The following is a 22,739-nucleotide window of genomic DNA, read 5'->3' as shown; positions in this document are numbered from 1 at the left end:
AACGACCGTGACTGGTGATTGGAGACCATGTAAGTAAAGGGTCCAGGCGTGTTCCATACGTAGAGAAGTTCCGGAGGCTTCAGCTACGCTGAACAGGTGAGGCAGGTTAGCAGGACGTGGCACCGGGGCGTTTTCACCTTCCAAAGTTGGTGAGCGCCTCGTAGGCATGGGTATCAAGTCACTCTATCAGACGTGACCGTATCCATGCATTGAAGGCAGCGCAACATGCCAATCTAAGGTTCGTATACCCAATGATGCATCACGGTCTTCTGAAACCCCATGAAGACCCAAACAGGAATGTTGGCAGATTCATGACATGTGATATTGATTAATGGTCCTGCCTATCTTCCCCATCGTCTTAAATCTCCCTGCTATCTCAACCATCTCAAGACGAGAAGGATACCCTTCGAGATATATCTCGAGAGATATATCTCGAAGTATGAGCGAGACAACTATATAAAGAGCTGAGGATGGAAGCAAGAAGAAGGAAAAAGATAAGAACAATGGAAAAAGAAGGGCATAAATCTTGTTCCCGTCACCAGCGGGGTTCGCTCTCCAGGGCTGGCGTCGTGACAGCATTCTTATCCGCAAAGGGGTTATCATCGTCATCATCAACTTCCTCCTCCGAGTCCGACACGGGAGGATGTGCCGAGGCGGTTGAGGGACCGGCGGCACGGGTGGGTGAAGCGGGCGAGAAGGGCTTTGATGTGTCGGACGGGCGAGGGGGCGGGGCTGGTCTGGGAGGGCTAGAACTGCCGATGTTTAAAACGGACACGTCTAGGGGGGATTGCGAAGCGGCTCTCTGATGTTTTTCCGTCATTACTAGAGAGACCGTCAGCCAAAGCGGGACATGTGCTGTAGTAATGCAGGGTTGATGCATGCAGCTTCTTCCTCAACATGGACTCAGGGCGAAGGAGACAAGGGGGCAATCAAGGTAATGCATACATCTATACAGGTGAGCTTGCTCCGCCAGCTCGTCGTCGGAGTCACTGTCGGCATCGATGGAGCGATCCAGCTGCTCGAAAGTCATGAGGGCGAGGACGAGACCGTCGTTGGCGTTAAGAAGGCTGCCCAGCCATTGTTCGTCTTCGACGTGGTGTATCTAACCGTATGGGTAAGCTGGCTGAAGATATAGAACTGGCAAATGAGCGGCAGTCTTCGCTCCGGGGAAGCGACTCACGTAACGCAGAATCTTTCTCCTCAGCCCCTTGCACTCTTCAAAGCGCTGGACAGCTTGTTGATTTTCCGAGATGCGCTCCTTCTCGCGGTTGATGCTTTGTAGCGTGTTGTTGAGGTTCGTGGTGGCGATGGAGCACTCCGCAATGTCGCTCTTCATTTGCTCCTTTTCGGCCTCCAGATTAAAAGGCTTGCGCTTTCTTTTCTTCTTGTCTTTGCTCTTTTCCTTGCTCTTATCCTTGGAAGATGAGCCGAAGAAGGAGCCACCAGATGCTGACGATGATCTCGCATGTTGGTTGTGGGCATAAGCGTTAGCGGCGCCTACCATCCAGGCATGGGGCGACCTGGACGGCTCCTTGGCAGTCTGAGATGCCTGAGATGCCGGGGTCTGCTTGCCATCTTCTTCTTCGTCGTCCCCAAAGGGATTTTCAGACTCGCGGACGGCACGAGACCTTTCCTGAGTGACGACCTGCTTGCGTTTTGGCAATTCCTACAGCAACTTCTATCAGCACACCGAGCCGAACTGCAAAGAATGTCCCAGAGCCATGCGACCGAGTCTTACAGCTTGAAGTCTCGAGATGCGATCTAGGCCCGGCGTTTTCTTGTACTGGGCCCAGCTGATGAATAGTTCACGGCATTTCTTCCTCACGGCCGGGTCAGATAGGTTTGAAGTGCCGCAGACGCGGAGGCGTTCCAGCAAAGGCTCGTCGGCAAAGGTGCGCTGGAATCTGGGACCGGCATTGGAGATGAGGCCGTCGAGGAGGGTGAGGGCTCGAAGCTGACGATGGACGTTGCCGTACTTGAGTTTCTTGCGTATGGCGCGAGCGGCTTCTGCGGGCCCTGTTGCCTGGAGCTTGATGACCTCGACGAGCTCGATGATACCGCTCAGGTCGTCCTCCTCGTAGGCTTCACTGGTAAGGTTCTCGATCGAGGTAGTGACGGCCGAATAAGGCTTCTTCTTCACGGGTTCTCAGCTTCATGTCGTTCGCGATAAGCGCCGGGCATGCGCTATCTGCGTCTCAGGCGTTGAGTCCGACAAACCTGTGAGAACATGGACATTCTGGAAGATCAGATGCCGACACTGGTTGGTGGATAGGCCTGTGGTGTATGTATGGTCGAGCTACGGCAAGTTCCGGTACTATGTCGGGTTTGAATACGAGCTTATCCAAGGTGAGTCTGACAGTGTAGACATGAGACAAGACTCAAGCTCGTAAGGCAGATGCAGAGGTGAAGTTCACGGCCGAGAATACCATCAAATGGCAAGTGGCTTGACGATCTGCCCTGACATGGAGGGGACGACGGCAGGGCAGGGACCGAGAGGAGAGGCATCTGATTACAGCTCAAAGATTGGTGGAACCAAGAATGGGGGGATCTCGTTAACAGCCTCAGGGCGGGGTAGGACGGTGGCTTGGCCTCGAGAAGGAAGAGAGAAACTCCGCTGTGAATGACGTCACGGTTGTGGCTAGATAAAGCGGGGGAGGTGTTCATACTGAATACCTTACCTTAGGGTAGTAGGTACCTTAGTACGGTGCTAATTACCTGCTTCCACTACCATCGTTCCTTCCTCAGACTTGACTTCGTGGTATTAACAGGTACGGACGTCTTTGTTCTCATCGAGTCATAATACCTGGTGATCTATAAGGTAGAGGTACCTTTGCTTATTGGAAGGAATCGCCGGCCATGTCACATTTGCGTGCTTGTCAGAAGCTTCATCTTTCGATGAAACACGGAGTCGACCCGTGTATTTATCTCGGGGTTGTTCGTTGAATCCCCTGTCAACGAGCGCACCGCTCTTCCTTTCCTTCCACCGTTCTGGTGGCGCAAATTATCAGAATGAACATGTAAGTATCTGTTGCCTTCGGAAATCGATACATCAAGCATCTTCAAAGCTCTCATGCATTCATTGTGTCTAGGTTTCGATGTGATCTCCCGACATCCGAATATGTGCGCGGCCTCTGAGTTTGCCCCTAATGTCCGGGGCGTGAAGCGGACCGGGACAATAACCAACCAAGCAAAGCGACGCCGAGCGGACCACCCCGATGCCCCGGATTTCATTCTTTACAACCCTTGTAGCGAGACCTCAGAAGGCAAGAATCGTCTTGGTCTTCCTTGCTCTACATCTTTGATATTGTCTCAAGACCTCGGTTCCTCATCCGACCCAGAGCAAAATTACGATTTCGTGTTCGCCGACATGGAGGACTGGTGGCCCAACACCCCATTAGGAACTCTTGCCACAGATGGGACCAGCCTCGAAAATGTCTTGCCTACTGGCGTGACCCCATGCGCCCGAGAGACTTTGCCTTGTGCATTAGGCTCAGCTGGTTTTGAACACAGTTGGGACAGACCCTCTGTCAATCTATCACCACAGAAAAGAGAGACATCCGCACGTTCGTCGCCGCCCTCTGATGCAGCAGTCCCGTCACAGCAATATGAGGTCGGGAGCTCGCAGACAATGACACCGAAATCTCCTGTAGACGAATACGCCATGGGGAGTGACGAGGAAGAGGAGATGGCCAACCTCGCTCCCGGCATCGCTGATATTTGCACAGAAGCGCCCCCACTGAGCGTAGCCCTGGACATGGATGAGGAATCAGACTACGATGCATTATTTGACCATACGCATCAATATGCGTCATTAAAAACGGACAGCACCATTCATAGCCAGCATAAGCACATTGACCTTCTCGACGAGGATATTGACTGGACCGACGTATCACGGGTCACAGAGTGCGAGGCTCCGGATGGAAGCGTGCCATCTGCATCGTAACATATTCCTACTATTATTAATGATCCGAAGTGTAGGTGTCCCGGGTGTTGACTTTATGGAGTATGTTTCTGAAGCTCCCCAGTCTATTTATCAACCGCACTTTCCACCCGCAGCGTACCAACCGTTGTTATTCAAATCGATTTCAATCAAGGGGCTTCTCGCTTTGGTTGAGAAAAGGGCAGAGGATACGACTGTACGCCATGTTTGAGCTATTTGCACGCGTCATCTGCGCAAGCCGGGAGACTTTTACCAAGCAGCATTTTCAATCCAAAGATCTTTGCAGGGGAACACCAGCTGCTTTGACAGGCATTTTCCGAGGCTAGAAGAGTGGAAGTCACATTGACATTAAAGCGCAGTAATTCGCCGGGAAGCTGGATCTGCCCCTGTCCGACAGAGTGCCTGCTGTTGTATGTTATGTGATAGAGAATTGATCCAGAAACGCGGGCTGCATCCCAACTATCAGGAAGCCGCGCCATCTCGTGTTGACAGTTGGACATGGGCATGCTACTAGATAGGATTGCCTTGCTTCTATGCCGCCCTACCAGCACAACCACGGCATGATACTTGAATTTAATATCCGTCAAGGTCTCGAACTTCTAGAAGAGCCGTCAAGAGACAGAACATCCTGCTTTCGCCGGACCGGGGAAAGCACTCAGCCTTTCCTTTTTTTGTCACTTTCTTTTTATTACCCAACGTGGGTGCCCTGGCTGGACGTTCTCGATGGATTGGAGCCACTCCGGTATTCCATATGAACCTCTTCAAAGTTTCGTACTGTACAACACCCCAACATCATCACAGGTTAGCGTGTCGACAAACCGAGAATCGGCACCGTCCGTACAATAGGGGAAGCGCCTTTCTCTCTAATCAGTGGCCTCTCAAAGTTAGAAAAGACAAATCGGCCTCTTTCTGAGGATCTGTCAAGATACTTGATCCTTGGGTCTGGTACAACATGATCATAGCGAAAGTTACCAGACCCAAAGGACTGCCTGGAGTCATAGAGAAGAGAGCTCAGTGGGTATTGCATCGGCGGTATCTCAAGCTTTGTCTCAGGTTCTCTCGAGAGGAGCATCTAGACACCACACCGAGGTTTGGCTTTGGATGTTGGCGATAGATCCAGGATGTGCGGACCCACTGTGGCTGTGTTAATGGCTCGCCACAATATGTGTTGATCGGGTGGCTCAACAAAGGATACCTATCCGTAATTCTGGGCTAATTTTAGATGGCTCTGTATCTACGAAGTAAGGTAATTAATTACTTCATGTCCGCCGTCATATTTCTCGCGCAGCTCCGCGTTCTTGTCCGATTGCACCATCCCACCCTCCATCACCACCCTCACCGCCCAAACTTGCATATCCTCCTTGGTCACCAGGGCGCCGACTGATGAGTTGGCATGTCCCTGAGCCAGGCTAGGCCGCATTTGTTACGGGCAACCATCCAAAACCATCCAAAGGCTCATCTATGACCTTTAGCTGCTGCCAGGCATCAACTCTCCATTTCACCGACTCCAAGATGACGGGAGCAGGCTGAGGCTGACCTGGTGATCTGCTGGGTTACACTTTTTTGCACCTGCCTGCCGGCCTGCTCTGCCTGCCTATTTTCGTCTACGGTTGGAGAGAAATTACCCCGCGACACGGGGATTTCTTCGACAACCGCGAGGATCAGATGTCATAACTAGGCCCTAGCTTCGACGGCGTGTTTGGTCCCTTGACGAGGCTTTGCTTGGGCCACTCGGCTATGTCGAGGCTTTGCATAGAACTCACCAGAAACGGTCTCGGAACGTTCCTCGGCGGTGAAGTCGTGACGGGAAAGGTGGGAACAAAGCTACTAAACCCCGTCGCCCTACCGTTTCACTGACGATCTGGCCGGCAATGATGCTTCTAAAAAGCAAAGTCGTCGATTCGTCGGTCGGCCGGGGTCAGTCTTATGGCGTACTTCGGGCACGTACCGTTTTACCGGCACCTTCCCCGGCAGATGCGTGTCTTGGTTTCCACATGACATATATAGCCTTGCTCCGATCACTGGGCGTTACGAGGCGGTCAGCGCCTGCTCCTGTGGCATGTTTCGGGTAGCCAACTGCACGAAGTATCATATCCCATCGGGGGACCGATGTAGCGGGAGCTGTGTGACGTCCTGTCGTGTCTCCAAGGGACGGACACTAGCCGCCCTACCGGCCCCGGGGGGTTTTCTCTTCTTTTCCCCTCCAGTTTTTGCTTGCTTGCGCTTTCTTGTCCCCCCCCCATTCAGATCCCATTATCTCTCTCTCGCCTGATCATGCGATGATTTAGTGGTAGTGCCGGAGGACAACTCTTGCCTGAGGAGCTAGCCGTTTCACCCTTCTTTTATCTTTCTGCTTGTTTGGTCCGCCATGTCTCGTCCGCTGGCTGCGCGCAAAGATGCATCCCGTGTGCATCGTGCCAGCCCAGTGACCCGGCGGTCACTCGAGGTCCTGCATGCCCGCGTCCACGCCATGCATTATGCCACCATGACTAGCCTCTGTGTGCATGATCCCATCGGTGTGGTTAACATGGATCCCCTCGTTCATGAGGTGTACAAACGTCGAGCATCAAGATACATCGAGGAATGGAAAGAGTACATCCACGGCTTGTATCTTTCTTTGCCTCTTTCCCATTCCTCCGTTCTACCAGGAATCACGCGAGGCGGTGGCGTCTGGCCAGCTCAGCGAGCGAGCTGGCATTCCCACAACGACATAGGTTGGGCATCGACTTGACCGCCTATGATGCGGATAGTTGGGTTCCCCGTAAGGAATGGAGAGCCCTGATACTAAGGGAACATGGAATCACAAGGTCATCGTGAATATCGTGTGGGCTGGAAGTTTCTGAGCCAACTGAGCGATGCGCTGCTAACTGTGACTGTCGAGCCGTGCCGCTGTTCACTCAGATGACTCACACAGAAACTCGATATCTCCTGTCGGTAACGAGACGTCTTATCATCAAGGCCAAGGGCAATTGTCGTCGAAACCGAATTTGGGGTCTGGATCCTCTTTGCACCAGTTAGCGGTCATGAGGTGTGACTCTGCTATCGTGTTCGAGTTTAGTAGAATCTTAATCGCCCATATGAGCCAATGTCGACTGTGATGATGGGAAAAGCCAGTGTCCGTACGGTAAGGTATTTCGATATTAGTTGGTTTGTAGGCGCAACGGAATATTATAGTGTGGTACTGTAGGTCCAATGGTCCCGTCCCCGCCTAGACCCTCTGACTCATCCGCGGTCATGTCACGCCGTGAGTCTCCCAACCTTCCAACGGCTGGGTTTGACGCTGGAAATCGCCACACGAAGTGGCTTGGCGAGGCGCAGAGAACCACTCAGACCACTCAGAGAACTCCATCGACTTCTCGTCTTCCTTTCCGCTCTTTCCGCTACACTCCATTCCACTTTCTATTTCATCGATCATCGTCTCATCTTGCCAGACATATCCCTCACCTTTATATATTGTCTAATGTAGGTAGGTAGCTGGCTCATCATAGAGACTTCTTATCATTACCGCGTCACTTTCGTCAGGCATACATTCATCCACAAGTGCACTCACTGTAGCCATCGTCTCGGCTCTTGCTGCCATCTTGTTCTGCGTTCGCAGAGTCTCATTCGTATTTGGTTTGAAACGTTCAGCTCAGCTAAAAAAAAATTGTTGTACATTTTCATTCCTAATCATTAGCCATTTCGTCATGGTCTCTCTTCAACAGCACGGTGGCGTCAGCCGTCAACAGGCGGTCAGCCAACCCTCTTCTCAACGAGTCGTTCCCAAGCCTGTCCCTGAGGCGCAGTCGAAAGACCCCAGAGGATACCAGCTCGAGCAGCTACGGCGCAGATATTTGTGTCAAGAAACGACACTCAAAGACGGCGCAACTTCTCTGGCATTCAGGCTTAAGCCATCAGATCCAGATTTCCCCTTCGACCTGGACCTTCTTGAGTGTGAGCTTCGAGTTCCCGAGCATTACCCGGAAGAGCCACCAACACTACGTGTGAGGAACAAGGACATTCCGAGGGGCTTCGCCATCAACGTGGAAAAGGGCTGGGAGAAGCTTGTCCGTGAGAAACCGGGGGCCACTCTCCTCGCCCTGACCCACGCTCTAGATCGAAATCTCGAGGTCTTCTTATCCGAACAGAAAGCCGAGACCATCAAACTTGTGGCCTTCAAGGACACCAGGCACCATGACGCCGTCGAACACTCGGTTTCACAAGCAGCGGCAATGAAGCAGGCTTCCCCGTCCGCTCTCAGTAGCGTGCAGCCGCCATCAAAACCTCAACGGTACCTGGAGCCATCATACTCGCAGGAGCAGATTGCCGAGGCCAAAGCCAGGCGTGCCCAGGAAACACGTCAGATCGAGACCCGCATGGGTCGCCTTTCGTTATATCGCCGCTCTGCCGATGGAATTGTCTACACGTTGCCCGTAGAACCGAGACGGCGGTTTGAGCTCCCAGCGGGCTTGCAGGGTGTGAAAACGATGCACTTCATTGTGCCGCTGCTTTATCCTCTACAACCCCTGAGGATCCAACTCAACGAGGTGGAGTCTCTCGACGCGGAACCCTTGGAAGAACTATTTGTGCAGAAGGCCATTGAACAGAAGCAGATGACCCTCATGAGCCACGTCAACTACTTTGCCCAGAATATGCATGTTCTGGCCAAGCAAGCCCAGGCGCAGCCGAAGCAACCTGAGGAGCCCCGGGAACCCGGACCAAAGTCCAAACCCGCAGCACCTAGCGTGCCGCAAAAGGCCGTTGTGAGCGACGGCTTGGACGACGAGCGAAGCCATATAAAGGTTATTCCTCGTCCTCCCGAGTGGGCTCGCCGAGCTGGTGACCCGGAAGACGAAGAAGACTCCTCGGACTACAGTTACGACTCGAGCTCAGACGATGGTTCTGATACAGACGGCGCTCCGTTGACGGCTGATCCAGGCGACTCAGTGCTGCCTTCTGGCTCTACCCGTGAACGCGGGATAGCTCTGTCCTTCCCAGGCATCGAGCTCCATGCTATCGAACTCTTGCGAGTCTCCATCCTCAGCATCAGCGTGAAATGTGAGCGTTGCAAGACGGTCAACGAAATCACCGGCCTGAAGGATGAGACCGAGAAAATGGCCTCCTGCCGAAAATGTGCCGCCGGATTCGCCGCCCGGTTCCGGTCAGAACTCGTCCATCAGAACTCGGCCCGCGCCGGATTCCTTGATCTTGCGGGCGCCACAGTGGCCGATATGCTACCGAGCACCTTCGTTCCCGTCTGCGCCAAGTGTTCCACACCGTCTCCCGGACTCGTCTCGGTCCGCGGTGAGAGCACCACGAATGTGTGCCGCGACTGCCACGGGAAATTCAACTTCAAAATCCCCGACGTCCGCTTCCTCCCGTACGCACCGGGGACTCTGACCGCCCCGGCGTCCGGGAACCCCGGGAAACAGGACAAGCTAGGGCTCCGCACGGGCGAACCGCTGCCCTCTCGTGGAGCCTGCGGCCACTACCGTAAGAGCTTCCGCTGGTTCCGCTTCAGTTGCTGCAACAGAGTGTACCCCTGCGACCGCTGCCACGACGAGGCGGAGGAGCATCTGAACGAATGGGCGAGTCGGATGGTCTGTGGCTGGTGCAGTCGCGAGCAGCGGTACGCTGTGGATTCATGCGGTTTCTGCGGGCGGAGTGTCATTGGCAGGAGAGGCAAGGGTTTTTGGGAAGGGGGCAAGGGGACCAGAGACAGGAGGTTGATGAATCGGAAGGACAAGAGGAAGCACAAGCGTGTTGGGCCAGGAGAGGCGGCGAGGAAAGACTGACCTCTTTTATTGCTACTTGATGCCTGACCTTCTTTGGACCATACCCTCATTCCGTTTGACATGGATCGACCTGTCGTCGTCAATGGATAGTCCATCGCCATGGCTACACCGAATACACGAAAAGTCGAGGTACTGTGCTCGTCCTTCTCTTGTCTCACCGCGACTCTGCTGCTCGCTCGCTCCCAGGGTGTAGAGTCGTCATATGTACTTCGTAATTCGCTCATTCCCCGGGTGAACACATGGAGTATCGTCCGCCCTATCATGGCTGCAGTACAAAAAGCACACATGTGAGATATCAGCATTGTCATTGGGCAATATCACCACTCGGGCAACCCATTCCTCTCGTTCTTTCTTTGCATCGATTCTGTTATGTTACCGAACAGTCATACGTCTGCCGTCCAGGAACCCATATCCAGCCTCCTCCAATGTCCGGACACGCAACTCAACCCTTCTGGGCTAGTCTGGAACGTTTCCCACGTCGGTAAGAGCATGCTATAGACTTTTGGTCAGTGTTCAGTATCCGTGCATTTACTTACATCAACCACCATACCAAGATTCGTCGCTTCGGCCGGGGGCAGTGGGAAATGTCACCAGTCAGTGCTTCCATATCCGCACGCCTCTACCCTAGGGGTTATTCCATCAGTGACCAGTGGCATGGATGGTTAGTAGGTCAAGGAATACCTGTGCCTTGTGGTCCGTTTTGGCCTTTTGTAAACCCCTGCAACATCTCAACAACGCCCTGCTGATGCCCTGTTGCCTTCTCTTATGGTGGAAACCCAGTCCGGCGGACTGGGTTTTCGACGACCGAGCGTGGAAGAATCTAGTGAAGCCATGAAGCCAAAGATGGGCTGAATGAAAGCCGTCTATTCGCCGCCTTGATACGACGGTTCCATGACTCGGAAGTGGCCCTGTCACTCCGTAATACCGACTTCGTATGAAGATGACAGGCAGGTATCAGATGCGCATGAAAGCAACGGCCTAGTGACCACTCTGCTCATTTCTTCCACTCAATACTTCCTTGGATATACTTAGGTCGGAGAGGAGGTTCTGTCCGTGAGCATCGCGCCATGTTCGTAGTCCAAAAGAGGAAATGTATGTATCCTGGGGCCCGGAGCTTCCCGGGATGCCCTAAAGACTTTCCCTTTCTTGCGACGCCAGACGAGACCGAGGACTGGTAGCTGGGTAGGCCGGTTGCTGGCGGCTCTGAGTCCTGCTTCCCCGGTACGCCTCATCCTTTTCCTTGGGACACTGAGTCCAAGGGGGAGGCCTCGTAAGGCGCGGTGAATATCTCAAACGGGCAAAGTGGGCACGGTTGAATGCATATATACGCCGGCTATAGGGGTCGAAATACGGAGTGCGGAGTACATATATACGAAGTAATATAGGCATAGAAGACCTCGGCTTGCTTCTATCGTCAAACTAATTTCCTTGGAACAACCTGCTGCTGTGACGCAATGTATTTCATCGAATCACCGTCTGTCATTCTCTCGCAGCTCTAGGCACTATGCGTAGGTTGTAGGTTGTAATACCGTCATCCTTCTCATCAAAAAGCCGGGGGGTTCCAAGGTGAAAGTTGGCCGAAACGAGCACAGAGCTTCTCAAGATCAGGTTCTTCTATTTCTCTCCGACCACGCCTCCCAGGATAGGTTTATCGCAATTCTAAATCAGAGCGCACATACGCTGTGTTCCCTGCTAAACATCGCATCATCAGGCCGCAGGATTGTTCGTGAAGGGCATCCATCTATCTGTATCTTCATTAATTCCTCTGATGCCTGTCGTGCTTTACAATCGCGATCGATCCAGAATCCGGGGAAGAAACGGCAAGACCCGCTGGTATCCAGTAGTAATTAGTATACAACCGGGCTAAGCTCAGGAAGCAATAGTAATACAATCAACATATGTGCATAGACAGCTATGAGCCAATATGGCCAAAGGCTCCTCGACTTGAGAGCGCGCTGTTGCTTTTCCAAAAGGTTTCTATACCAACGAATGAAAAGCGCTGTTAACGGGCAAATGAGATACCGGTAAAACCCCAAGGTTGACATGCTTTCGTGCGCATTGCGGTCGTCGAAGAAGAACATCAAGGAGATGGCCAATGCAAAGTGGAGAGCTTGGACCCTATGTCTCATTACCAAAGTATGTATAAAGTACATACGAATACCTCGCGGAGAAGAGACAATGCCCATTGTCTTTCTCTCCATTGTTTACTTTACGGAAGAGAGAAAACGGAGTCATTCACCGCCGCGCCGCCGTCATCTGCCCCGTGTCCCGATAGCCCCGATAGTTAATCAGCTGACCCGCTCGGACTGGCCGACGGTCGGGCGGGGTTGGGACAAGACGTTTGGAGATTGGCATGCGCCCATTGGTTCGAGACCTTCGCTTTAAACGATGCCATGTGATTTTTGTTACATACACCCGAGTCAGGGGGTCCGACCTCAGTACTCCACAATCAACCGCCCCCCTTATTCATTTACCCAAGACTGCCGGCATCATCCCCGCTTCTTGGATCTGCCCAGCACTGCGGAGACCTTCCGGATTCAGAACTGGTCTGGAACATGTGGAAGCGATGAGAACCATGGTAATGGGACAAGGGAAGAAGCCCAGGGCCTGCCATAATTAGTTCCTGGGATGTGCTTCCAGTTTTCACCGGGCAATGATGTACATGGACGTACACCGCGGACGTCGTATGTATGTAAGGTAGTATTTGGATGGGATTGCATGATAGAGACGCTACCGAGGATGATTGCAAGACAATGCCGGGAGGAAAAAGAAAGGGAAAAGGGAAATCTAATGCCCTCAGATTTGCGGGGCTTTTCTCGAGGCTGACAAAACCGACAGGGCATAACTTAGCCAGGCCTCGTCCTCTTCTAGAGTAACGACACTGAGCAGAGAGAATAAGTGCCATCCGGTCTATGTATATCGTGTACATTGTATGAGCTCCTTGGACAATGAAACAGGAACGATGAAGAAGAGGCGGGTGTTTTATTAGGTCTGTTGCTAGCTAGGGTAAAGGTTGAATGAAGGACTTTAGCCGATACTAAGTGTACTGAATGCGGAAAGGATGGATGAAAAAGGATAAGCCGATGAACAGAAACGGAAAAGATGATGAATAAGCCTGGTGGACGTCCCACAATACCGTCTTCCACCGTTTTGCCTCGACTTCAGACATTGGTCTTAACGCCAAGAGTTTGATACTCTTGGGCAGAGGAGTGTGGCAGTTGATACTCCCCAGCCAGGACCCAGTTGGGATAAGGGTGACCCAGCTCGTGTCTCGAAATGGCTCATTTTAGATGCCATACGTCGGTGCAGAGACGGCGTGTTGCATGTTCAGCGTGGGGAAGCGCAAGGAGTTGCAGGGAACGAGCCGTAATTATGGCGGCCCTACCCATGGTCGGACCCCGTCAGGCACCTACATACGAATACATGAATGAGGCGGCTGGGAGAAGAAGACTTTCAGTGAGACGGTGAGTGATCTGTCTGTAATTATTCTGTGTCCCCCGTTGGACGCTACTCGGCACTCGTTCTGACTGACGACTGGCAATGCGATGCTTCCTGTCAGCCTGCCCCTGAAGAACCCCTTTTTTTACGACTTCTCATCCGAGAGATGTGCATCATCATATTGACCACACTATGAAGATGTAGACCGAACTGAAATCTGAAAAAAAAAACAGGTGGATAAACATGCACCAAACAGCCACCCTCGTAACGTGATCGAAGTCGAAACGGATTGACTGCTGAGGTGACCAAACGAATTGTTTCGTCATAGTCACGCCTACCGAGTGGAGCAGAACGACGTGGACTACTCAACTACTCAGTAGGAGTCGAGGGTCTAAATTCTCGACTCGTCAACGAGGGGAGTATGCTGTACTGAAGAAGTTCGACTCGCAGCTCTTCAGGCATGTATGCCAGACTGGGGTCGATTTTCACCGTCGCAGCAGCGAGACTGCCGACATGTGCCAAAAAAAGAAAAAAACCCCGTTTCAGCCGCTCAACCTCCCAGTGGGCTAGACCACGTGCAAGAGCCGCAGGAAGTAACGAGTCTATGTTACCAAATTGAGGGTCGAGGAAAAGTCAAACAATCGGTGCCTCGAGTACCGGGAATGCAGGGACATGCTATAATTTGCGGACGTCCCCTTACACAAATCATTAAAAGGAACAGACATTCTACACGTGTACTTCGACTCCGTATGGAGCGGTTCATTAAGATAACCCCGAGTTTCGTCTCCTCCCATGGCCTAGTGTAGACTGCGGAGTGAGTAAAAGTACGTTGTAGTGCAGAGACTTTAGATGCCCCTTGGTGATCTCCGGAAGTAATTAATAAGTATCGGAGTATTTGTACCCTGTAGAACGTTTCCAGAACCTTTGAAACGGGAGCAGGAGGGCGAAAATGGATGCGGATTGGTGCAGAGAGTTCCACTAAGTGGAGAATGTTACTTGTCACTGGTTTGGGCTAATAAAACCACGAGGAAGCTATTGCGGGGTTGGCTCTATCCTGTTGGTTGCATACTCCGTATGTAGAGCCGTAAACATGACATAAAAACGCGTCCTTCCCTGTAATAAGTATTCTGCCCTGTTAACTCGACTTATACCAGTGAAAGTCCCTGCATAATTACATTCTATTTGAAGGACCTTGGAACTGGGAACGTGTTGACGTAGCCAAACTGCGTAATTAACCGCGTCCGACTGGTCTGCTTTGTTAAGTACATAAAGAATCACTTATGTAGGCGACGGCCCAAATTCGGGGAAATGGGTATAGCCACGAAGTACCGTGGCCGGTGTATCTTCAAAGTACAAGAGCCTCCATGAAAACATATTGTCAGCCCTTACGTCCGGGCGGGCGAATAACTTCAAGCGGGGTGGGCGTAGTCGGTCGTTGATCTTAACGAAGACCCTTGATGCTTGCTCCGATACCTACATTAACATGATTAAGATCAAATCTCGCGGCATGAAAGGGCCGATGTTGGGTGCCCGACTCTGGATGCCCAAGAGCCCACAGGCTTGTGTCCTACGACTACTTCGAGCTTTCTATCCGGTCTCTCCGGTGATAAGGGATCCCGCCAAGACTACGGAACAAACTTGGAATCAAATTCGAGGCTAGAACTGCTCGAGACGCGATTGATACACTCAAGGGACTCGAAGCCCATAAGAACACGGATTCCAAGTCTCCCTAACCTGCAAGTACAAAATACTTCAGATTGATGGGTGGGGTGATTACGGAGTGGGTAGAAAGATCGGTTTCGAGGTGGAAACCTGACATTTTCGTATCTGTGCTTTCGAGGACCTTGATAACTACCTAACACGTGTGTGTGCAGGCCTACACTCATCATGATCAAGGAAACATGGAAGACTGTACACTCCAGCCAGTGTCACCGTCCTGTCCGTCTTGTCGGGTCTGGGTGGTGGATAAGAAGTAAAACGACATAAACGCTCCAATGACAGAATTGCCATAGTAAGATAGGTACATAAGCATGGAATCAGATCTTATTTCGCAGTACACCCTCGAGGTACCCGATAGCCACTAAGCGAGATCACTGGATGATAACTAGGTGTGGACGACCTGCCAGTGCGAGCTATCAAACGGTGGACGAAATGGGCAGTTTGGCGTTTGCGAACGCCTTAAAATCGCCATTAGGGTATGCTTAAAAACAAACCGTAGTAAAAGTGGCTATTTGGCATATATTCTTTAGTGCTACTGTAAGAAGGCAAACTCGAGCCGCCAGACCGGCCGGATGCTATGATCGTCCAGTTTCGTGGCGGGGACAAGTTGGCGGATAAAGAAAATACCGGAAGAAGGGCGGGAAGAACGTTGTGACGTTCGGTGTGGTGTTTAGCCTGAATGTTGGATCGAGATGTACACGTGTACTCCGTACCCCACACAGGACGCAGGTCGCTGACCATTTTGTAATTAAGCCATCGGAGAGTTCGTCCACACTTATTCACAGCTCGAATACCTTGCCTGTAGTGATACGAGACGTAAAGATGAAATCACACTGAGACAGTTACTCGATGATTTTGGCCGAACCCCGGATTATGGAACACATGGAGTGTCCAAGGCCAGTAATTACATGATGTAGGTAATGATCCTAAAGATCGGGGAGCCGCCGGGGAAGATAGTAGGGCCCCCCGCGGGTGGCACACACAACAACTGCCAGACTATTTGCCTACGAAGTGTGGAGGACTGCTCAGCACTATACCATGCCGATGCCTGGACCACTGGTCTGTCCTGCCAAGATGAGCTCCGAATTGCGGGCTCCGGAACATTTTCACGCAGAACAAAGGCCTACGGAGTACAGCTTGAAGATTCATCATCCAGGACATATCAGGACATATCTTTAGCCGCCGGGGATAGACCTGAACGGCTCGTTCTCGTTATCTCCGTACGCGTCGGTCAACACATTTTTTCAACCCCCACCAATGGCACCCAATGGCGCCTTTTCGTGTCCACACCGACGGTGAGATGGAGAAGGTTCACGGTCAGTGTTAAGGACGACAATACGTATTCGTAGTTGACCGAGATCCCCCCCATATTGATGAGGTAAAGTAATTAATTACGCAGTGGGCACAGAGGGTATGTACTCAGGTACGACGATGTGGGGAAGGATTCGAATCTTGCGTTATGACAAGCTCCTCGTTTCGTCTTCTTCTCCAACCAACCCAGACCAGCGAGTTAGCAGATCAGTAATGTCCATGGGCCGTCCGCCCCCAATACCAAGCATCGCCAGGTCTGTCTACCTATGGGAGGATCTCGATAGATCAGAAGACATGCTGGACGATGCGTACAACGTATGTAAACACCTTGATTTGGCATGGGGCACCGTGATGGGAGGGAGGGTATGCGCTGTCAAGCTCTCAGCAACCCATCACCCTCCATCTCGAACGCAGTGTCCATCTCGACTGCCCACCCACAAAATAGGAACAGAAGAAAAAAAAAGGCAAAAAAGCACAAGTAAACAAAACGAAAGTCTTGCCGATCCCTATCGACCGGCTGCAGACTGGCGGGCACGTGGGTGGCCATTCCAAGTCCAAGAATTCCGAAAGCACGTCATTCGTTCGTTATAGGCATCCCGCAGGTCGGCAGTCAAAGATCGCATCTGATCCGCCCAGGGCACTTCTTGTGGAATGCAAGATTGAATAGGTATGTAATGGGTGTGATGTCATGCGAAGAGGGGTGAAGAATCCGGGGATGTCTACAATAGGTAGGTATGTACCCATAATCAACCACTGTATGTCTCTTTTGGGGTGACTTGATCGTAAATTCGCCATACCGTGATTCGGATGGCTTCGGGGGGAGCTTAATGACGCGCTACTTAACGAATAAGGTGTCAGAATTGGAGAGGTGGTCGTCTCGGCGCACACCACCAGCAGCCCTACAGTCGCTGTTCCAGGCGACCTGCGATACCTGATGCGTATCAGCGTGGCACCTTGCGTTCGCGTGACAGACAGATCGGGAAATGCCATCGTCTCTCTTCCTCGACGATCCCTACGCATTGAGTTACACGTAGTTGTGGCATTAATGGCAAGAGTCCTTTCGTCCGTCCTAACCAGAGCTGTCTCTACCCTTCACCCGATATATGTGTGTGTGTGTTGGGGGGGAGAGAAAGCGTGTATGTGGATACGCCGGCCGGCATCCCAACTCATCTCGATTCAAAACAGTCTTACCGTTTCGTTTTCGCGACGCGACAAGCACAAAGGTTGTCATTTTCTCGGTCCTCAAACATTCGTCCCGTTCACGCCCCCCTCCAGCACAAGCTGGCACCGGACGGGCCAAATGGGGTCACTTACACCGGCCAAGAACCCCTCAACACCTGCCCTCCTCACGAAATATGCCTTATCCTTGTACACACTCCTCCTCATCCAGCAGTAACATTCAAGTCGAGACCGATGACTTTCTCGACTCAAGTTTCTCCGTGCCCAATAATTCCCGATTTCCTCTGCCTTGATCAAACAGCGCCGAGGCTCGGGTAGCGCACCGCACTAATTACTGAGTAGTAACTGTGTGTGCGTTATTAGTGATGTCCCTTCGACCAACCTCGGCCCTCCGGGAACAGGGTAATTCCCACCAGGCTGGACCACGAGAAGAAGAATCGCGTCCTGCTCGGTATTTTCACACCGACACGTCCCCACCAACCTCTTCTTTATCACCCTGAGCCTGAGCTTGTCTCCTCTCATCCGTCTTATTGTGGCTTTCTTAGGCACATATCAGACTTCTCGGCATCGAAAACACTGTAGCAAACAGACTGATAATTACAAGATGATGCGAAGAACGTCATTTTCCTGACCCCTGTCGGTTCTCTGTCTTGGGCAGTTGCCTCGAGCAGGTTCGAGCGAGGTTATTCGAGGTACCGGACCTCTCTTTCTAATGTCGCGCCATTATTCGTCAGGACTAGAAATGTTTGTACACGTACATAGCTCAACAAAATGGGATTGCGCCCCTCATTTTCTTCTTTCTGTTCCAAGTGTCGGGCCGTTTCTTAACATGCGTAGTACATAATGGTCAAGTAAAGTGCCGGGCTGCAGGGCACATGGAAGAGAAGACCAGAGATGGCGTCTATTCCGATCCTGATCTGATGTCATACCAAAGGACGTGATGATTTTCATCTTCCATCCCTCCTCCTATCCAGATCTGGCTTCACCGCCCTTGTGACCTTCTGTTGCTCACCGTGTTGGTCGTCCTCGTACTTGAACGTGTCAACGGTCTACAGGGACACAAATGCCCAACGTGGGCTGAGCCACTGTCGCATACAACGTACCGGCACCCCTCCGTGTTGGCCCGAGAGCTAAGGGTTAGCCAACAACACAAACAGCCGTGCAATATTTATCCTGAAGCACCCGACCGCTTGGGTAAGCGAGACTCTATCAGGTGTGGTGCCTCAATGCTGTAATTTCCAATGTCACGGGTTCTACAAAAGTCAAAGTACGAAAAGTAAGTACTTCGTAGATCAAATAGATCAATCAGCACAGGCAACATGGAACTGCAAAGTGACCCAGACTCTCAGCACAAGCAATTACTGTTGCGATCGAGTGAACAAGTCAAGTGAACAAGATAAAGTAGCTTAAACGACGTTTTGTTTCTTTTTTTTTTGGCCCATGCTGCACTACTGCTGCTTTTGCTCTTCTCCTCCATATCGTCCTCGTCACCCAATGCGGCCAGCAGGGATTGTTCTTTTCTTTTTCCTGTTCTTTGACCATCCCCTAGCTTCCTGCGGCTTTTTGTTCGCTGGTGCGAGACGCCCTCCGGGAATGCCCCGCTACTAGGTTTCCCACCTCCTCTTCCCACAGTAAATGGTCCTTTCCGTAATCCGACAAAAACATTCATTTTCCCCCGCCCGGCCCCGCCCATGCGGTCAGCAGGCATCAGATAGCTCCTCCATTCCGCTTTCTTCAAGTCATATGCGGTGAGGTTGCCCTCGGGTATGAATCGTCTCGAGCCCTCCGAAATAGAAGTACACACTGTCATAGAAGAAAAACAATCCCAATGAAGTCCCTGGGTTGATCTCCTGAACTGAAACGTCGCTAGCAAGACGAGAAAAGAAAGACAAAAACTCCAAAAAAAGCAAGATCAAAAGTCGCTGGTATCATGCAACGAGAAACGCCCCCGTGCAAATGTCAAGGTAATTGGTGGTCGAAACCGCGCCGGTAACTTTTGTAATGCCTGTCATCGTAGGGCAGTGATGCCCGGAGAGTCGTGTAGCCAACCATGCCAATGGTCAGGTATTAAGTAGTAAGGTAGAAAATAAGAGTACCCTGGCTCGAAATGGATCCCGCTTCGCAATGCAATGCGCTCAAAAGCATCGTAGTGTAACACTGTACACGGCAGGTCCAAGGCCCGCCAATTACGTCTGTTCGCCCCCGTGCAGCGCCGTTTCCAATGGGCATGGTGTGTAGAAGCTCGTCTACCAGCCCTTGGAGTGATAACCGCCGAAGGTCTCCTTCTGGAAGTACAGATTGGAGCCGGCATCCTCGTCCTTATTCATATAGGCCTTCTCGGGGTACTGCTTGAGATTGGCCACATCATGCGAGGTATGCCTGCGCTTGAGAACGGCATTGGCCGTGGACGATTTTTGTTGACGTTCCCAGAGTAAGTTGCGGCGCAGCGATTCGGTGAGTTCGGTTGACAGCATGTTCCGACGAGTGGTCCGAGGCGACAGGGCCGCCTGCATGTGGGTGCGACCGGCTGATGCCAAGATGGGCTGTGCCGTGGACCGAGGAATTTCAACAATCGGCTTCAGCGGTGACTGCCGCACTCCGCGCTTCATCATTAGTGGGGCCTCGTCAGAATCGTTAGGTGAGGCAGCCAGGCTGGGACCCTGGGGGAAGCGTGCGTGGGGGATAGCCGAAGTCGATTGCGAGGCGGCATTGCCGAGCATCGCAGCTCGCTCGTTGTGTGCGAGCATCAGCGTGATGAGAGACCGTCGTGAGGTGAGGTTGACTCTCGAGTCGACGCGCCGGAACATCGTCTTCTCGTCGATACTCGACCTGCCGCTGTCCTCGATGGAGTCCTCCCAGTCGGATGAGTCGTCGTCGTCGTCGATTGCGCTCTCATCTACGTAGTCCGTTTCCGAGTCGTCGGCGATGGCAGCGTCGTTGTCGATGGTACGGGTCGTCACATGGTTACTGAACGACGCCTGCTTCTTCTGGGCCGAAAGCAGGCTGTTGGGCTTGGGTGATGCAAGGGCGCTCTTGATTGAGCTATCTTCTTCAGATGACCCACCAAAATGGAACATCTTGCGCTTTGGCTGCAGAGCAGGCAGGTGCTGTGTGACCTGAGGGCTTTGGTCCAGCTCGCTGGATGAGCATGAGCCGCCCATGACGAACATGGGCTGCTTCTTCGGCATGATCGTCTTGGGGGCCGGCTCGGAAGTCGGGTCGGGTAGAGGTGCAGGAACAGTGCGGGGCGAATCGGTAACGGTACGCGGAATGGGGATGTAAGATGGTGAGAAGCCGCGAACCACGGTAGTAGCCCGCGTGTTGAGTTCCGGTGATGATGGCTGCTGAGAAGGCTCCTCCTCGTCTATAGACGACCCGCTGGACGACTCGGTGGTAGTGGAGCCCGAGCGTCCGAGACTTGTCTTTGAGCAAGGCATCTGCTTGACGGCCTGTGTGCAAGGTGCCACAACTTCAGGCAATGGGGCGGAAAGAGGTTCCTTTTCCTTGATGATGGAGACGACGAGCTTCTCGAAGTCATCCGCCGTGATGTGGCGTTCACGGCCACGGCTGCGGTGACTAGCACCAGAGTCCTGCCGCCGTATCCTAGGGCGAACAATGTCGGCTGCGGATTCGTCGGAAGCGAAGTCGGGAGTCTCGTCATCGGCGATGGAGTCGAGGCTACCGGATAATTGAGGCAAGTCGGCAAGGTGGCTGTCTTGTGGGATTTGCTGGGGTAGGCTGGTCGCTGCAGATGATGTCTTGGAGTTGTCTGTTGCACAGCAAAATGTTTCTCGGTTCCAGAGACGCCAGCTGATATTCTCTAACCTCCGACCTTGCTCAAGCGATTCTGCGCACCGAGCAAAGACTGAATTCGAGGTGTCAAGTGGTAAGCCCCTGTGCGAGAATAAGCGGGAAGCAGGAGTTCGACTTACCCGTCCACATGCCATAGAGATTTTGGGGATTAGAGGTATCAACCTTGTGAAGAAGGTTGGTGTCCACTGTGAGGACGTGAGCATCGAGTGGAAAAGGCATGGTTGCCTCAGTAGAGCTGCTCGTTTTGTTGAGCAAGAGGCGGCGTGTAAAATCGTGGGAAAGTCGTATGCCGGAATGGAGTAGTCGACAGAGGGTGAGCTCCGTAAGTGAAAGTTTCTAGTTTGTATCCCTTTGATACAACAACGCCGAGAGCGCTACAGGAGAGGTCGAGAGAATGTGCAAAGACGAGGCGTTGTTTTAGGCGTCGCGGATAGTGCGTGAAATCGTGTGGGTGAAGATGAGGAATGATTACGGCGTGCGTATGCCCGTGATAGATGCCGAAATCTCAGCTGTTTAGGAGACGGATGAAGGTACTTTTTCACTTGCGTGGAGTCTGCCGGGTTGAGGTGTGTGGTCGAAATATCGTGGTGGGAAAGAGGAAGAGTGGGTGTGCGTGTGTGGGACATTGGGGAGGGTGTCAGTTATCTAGCATCGTCACTCCAGGGTAGACGGACCTGGGTGGGGAGCGGTGACTGACATGGGGCTTGTGGGAAAAGGAAAACAGGGCCGACTGGTACCTAGGGTCGGTACCCGGTGGGATGTGCCCAAGTACCCTAGTACCTCATCTAAGTACCGCCGGGGGTGGCGGCCAGGCCAGGGAGTCGCGACCAGGGGGGTGGGGAAGGAGAGCATGATTCGTAGTGGAGGGGGTGGCGGATTCCAGATTCCAGGGGTTCAGGAAGAAGTACCGGTCAACCGATGATGACTGGGGACCCCTGTCACATCCCTGGTTGTGACTTTCTCTACCTTCGGCGATGGTCGGCATGAAGGCACGGGGTTCTCCTCGGGAACGTAGTTGTACGAAGTAACTTATCCAGAGTGAGCGACTTCCAAAGTCAGTCGCTTCCCCAAAACGGAATTTCACCCTCCGTCACAAGATACCCAGTACCCGTTACGGACGAGTTTTTAACGTTACTGTCAATATTCCAAACTTAGCCTTTTATAGCACCATATTCTACATAACCTTGCTAACTGCTTTTCGGGAGCGGTCTGGGTTCCCCGGTATTGAGACTAACTAAGCCTTCGGAACTGTACCTGTCACATGACGGACGCCGCCCTCTTAATTACCACCGCCACCGTTTTATGCTGACCTTCGTCGCTCGCAGCGCTTCCGTTCACATTGAGTTAAAAAGTCGCTCACGTGTCGGTACCAAGTTTTAAATCTCCCACGGATACCTAAGGTAGGTACCGTTGTACAAATTACATTTCCTACCATGTAAGGTACGGATCAACACTTCGCTTCGTAGGTAATACCTGGTTGAGCCGTTGCCTACCTTAAGTTGGGGAGGTATTCATACGGAAACTGAAGTAGCTTTTCCCCTCTTTCCGTCATCTGGATCGTTAGC

At 52.3% G+C, this 22,739-nt stretch overlaps 6 protein-coding genes across 6 annotated transcripts; 3 read left to right on the top strand and 3 right to left on the bottom strand.

Annotated features, from left to right (window-relative positions):
- Positions 1-301: 301 nt before the first annotated feature.
- On the bottom strand, positions 302-2,496 carry SODALDRAFT_335315 (hypothetical protein). The gene is made up of 5 exons (XM_028612423.1): positions 2,218-2,496; positions 1,739-2,134; positions 1,181-1,666; positions 946-1,102; positions 302-822 (listed from the first exon to the last, which is right to left on the bottom strand). The coding sequence occupies exons 1-5, from the start codon at positions 2,233-2,235 to the stop codon at positions 536-538; spliced, it is 1,344 nt and encodes a 447-aa protein (XP_028464043.1). The 5' UTR covers positions 2,236-2,496; the 3' UTR covers positions 302-535.
- A 1,132-nt stretch (positions 2,497-3,628) lies between these two features.
- On the top strand, positions 3,629-3,943 carry SODALDRAFT_325605 (hypothetical protein; the record flags this gene model as incomplete). The annotated part of the gene is made up of 1 exon (XM_028609997.1): positions 3,629-3,943. One exon carries the CDS (start codon positions 3,629-3,631, stop codon positions 3,941-3,943), a length of 315 nt encoding a protein of 104 aa, XP_028464042.1.
- Positions 3,944-7,334: 3,391 nt separating this feature from the next.
- SODALDRAFT_335310 (CHY zinc finger domain-containing protein) lies at positions 7,335-10,182 on the top strand. Its single transcript, XM_028612422.1, has one exon. The coding sequence runs from the start codon at positions 7,627-7,629 to the stop codon at positions 9,712-9,714; it is 2,088 nt and encodes a 695-aa protein (XP_028464041.1). The 5' UTR covers positions 7,335-7,626; the 3' UTR covers positions 9,715-10,182.
- A 2,822-nt stretch (positions 10,183-13,004) lies between these two features.
- On the top strand, positions 13,005-16,050 carry SODALDRAFT_362012 (hypothetical protein; the record flags this gene model as incomplete). Its single annotated transcript, XM_028614424.1, has 12 exons — positions 13,005-13,104; positions 13,147-13,189; positions 13,274-13,320; positions 13,481-13,667; positions 14,667-14,714; positions 14,813-14,875; positions 15,049-15,113; positions 15,261-15,317; positions 15,435-15,477; positions 15,546-15,565; positions 15,625-15,784; positions 15,867-16,050. 12 exons carry the CDS (start codon positions 13,005-13,007, stop codon positions 16,048-16,050), a joined length of 1,017 nt encoding a protein of 338 aa, XP_028464040.1.
- A 2,459-nt stretch (positions 16,051-18,509) lies between these two features.
- Positions 18,510-19,389, bottom strand: SODALDRAFT_215089 (hypothetical protein). The gene has a single exon (XM_028607299.1). The coding sequence runs from the start codon at positions 19,169-19,171 to the stop codon at positions 18,707-18,709; it is 465 nt and encodes a 154-aa protein (XP_028464039.1). The 5' UTR covers positions 19,172-19,389; the 3' UTR covers positions 18,510-18,706.
- A 218-nt stretch (positions 19,390-19,607) lies between these two features.
- Positions 19,608-21,393, bottom strand: SODALDRAFT_282396 (DUF1752-domain-containing protein; the record flags this gene model as incomplete). The annotated part of the gene is made up of 2 exons (XM_028608336.1): positions 19,608-21,226; positions 21,294-21,393. The coding sequence occupies 2 exons, from the start codon at positions 21,391-21,393 to the stop codon at positions 19,608-19,610; spliced, it is 1,719 nt and encodes a 572-aa protein (XP_028464038.1).
- Positions 21,394-22,739: the final 1,346 nt, after the last annotated feature.

The sequence above is a fragment of the Sodiomyces alkalinus genome (assembly GCF_003711515.1).
Source record: "Sodiomyces alkalinus F11 unplaced genomic scaffold SODALscaffold_9, whole genome shotgun sequence".
Taxonomy (NCBI): Eukaryota; Fungi; Ascomycota; class Sordariomycetes; order Glomerellales; family Plectosphaerellaceae; genus Sodiomyces; species Sodiomyces alkalinus.
The sequence above is the reverse complement of the archived record's forward strand: the minus strand, read 5'-3'. Positions and strand labels throughout refer to the sequence as shown.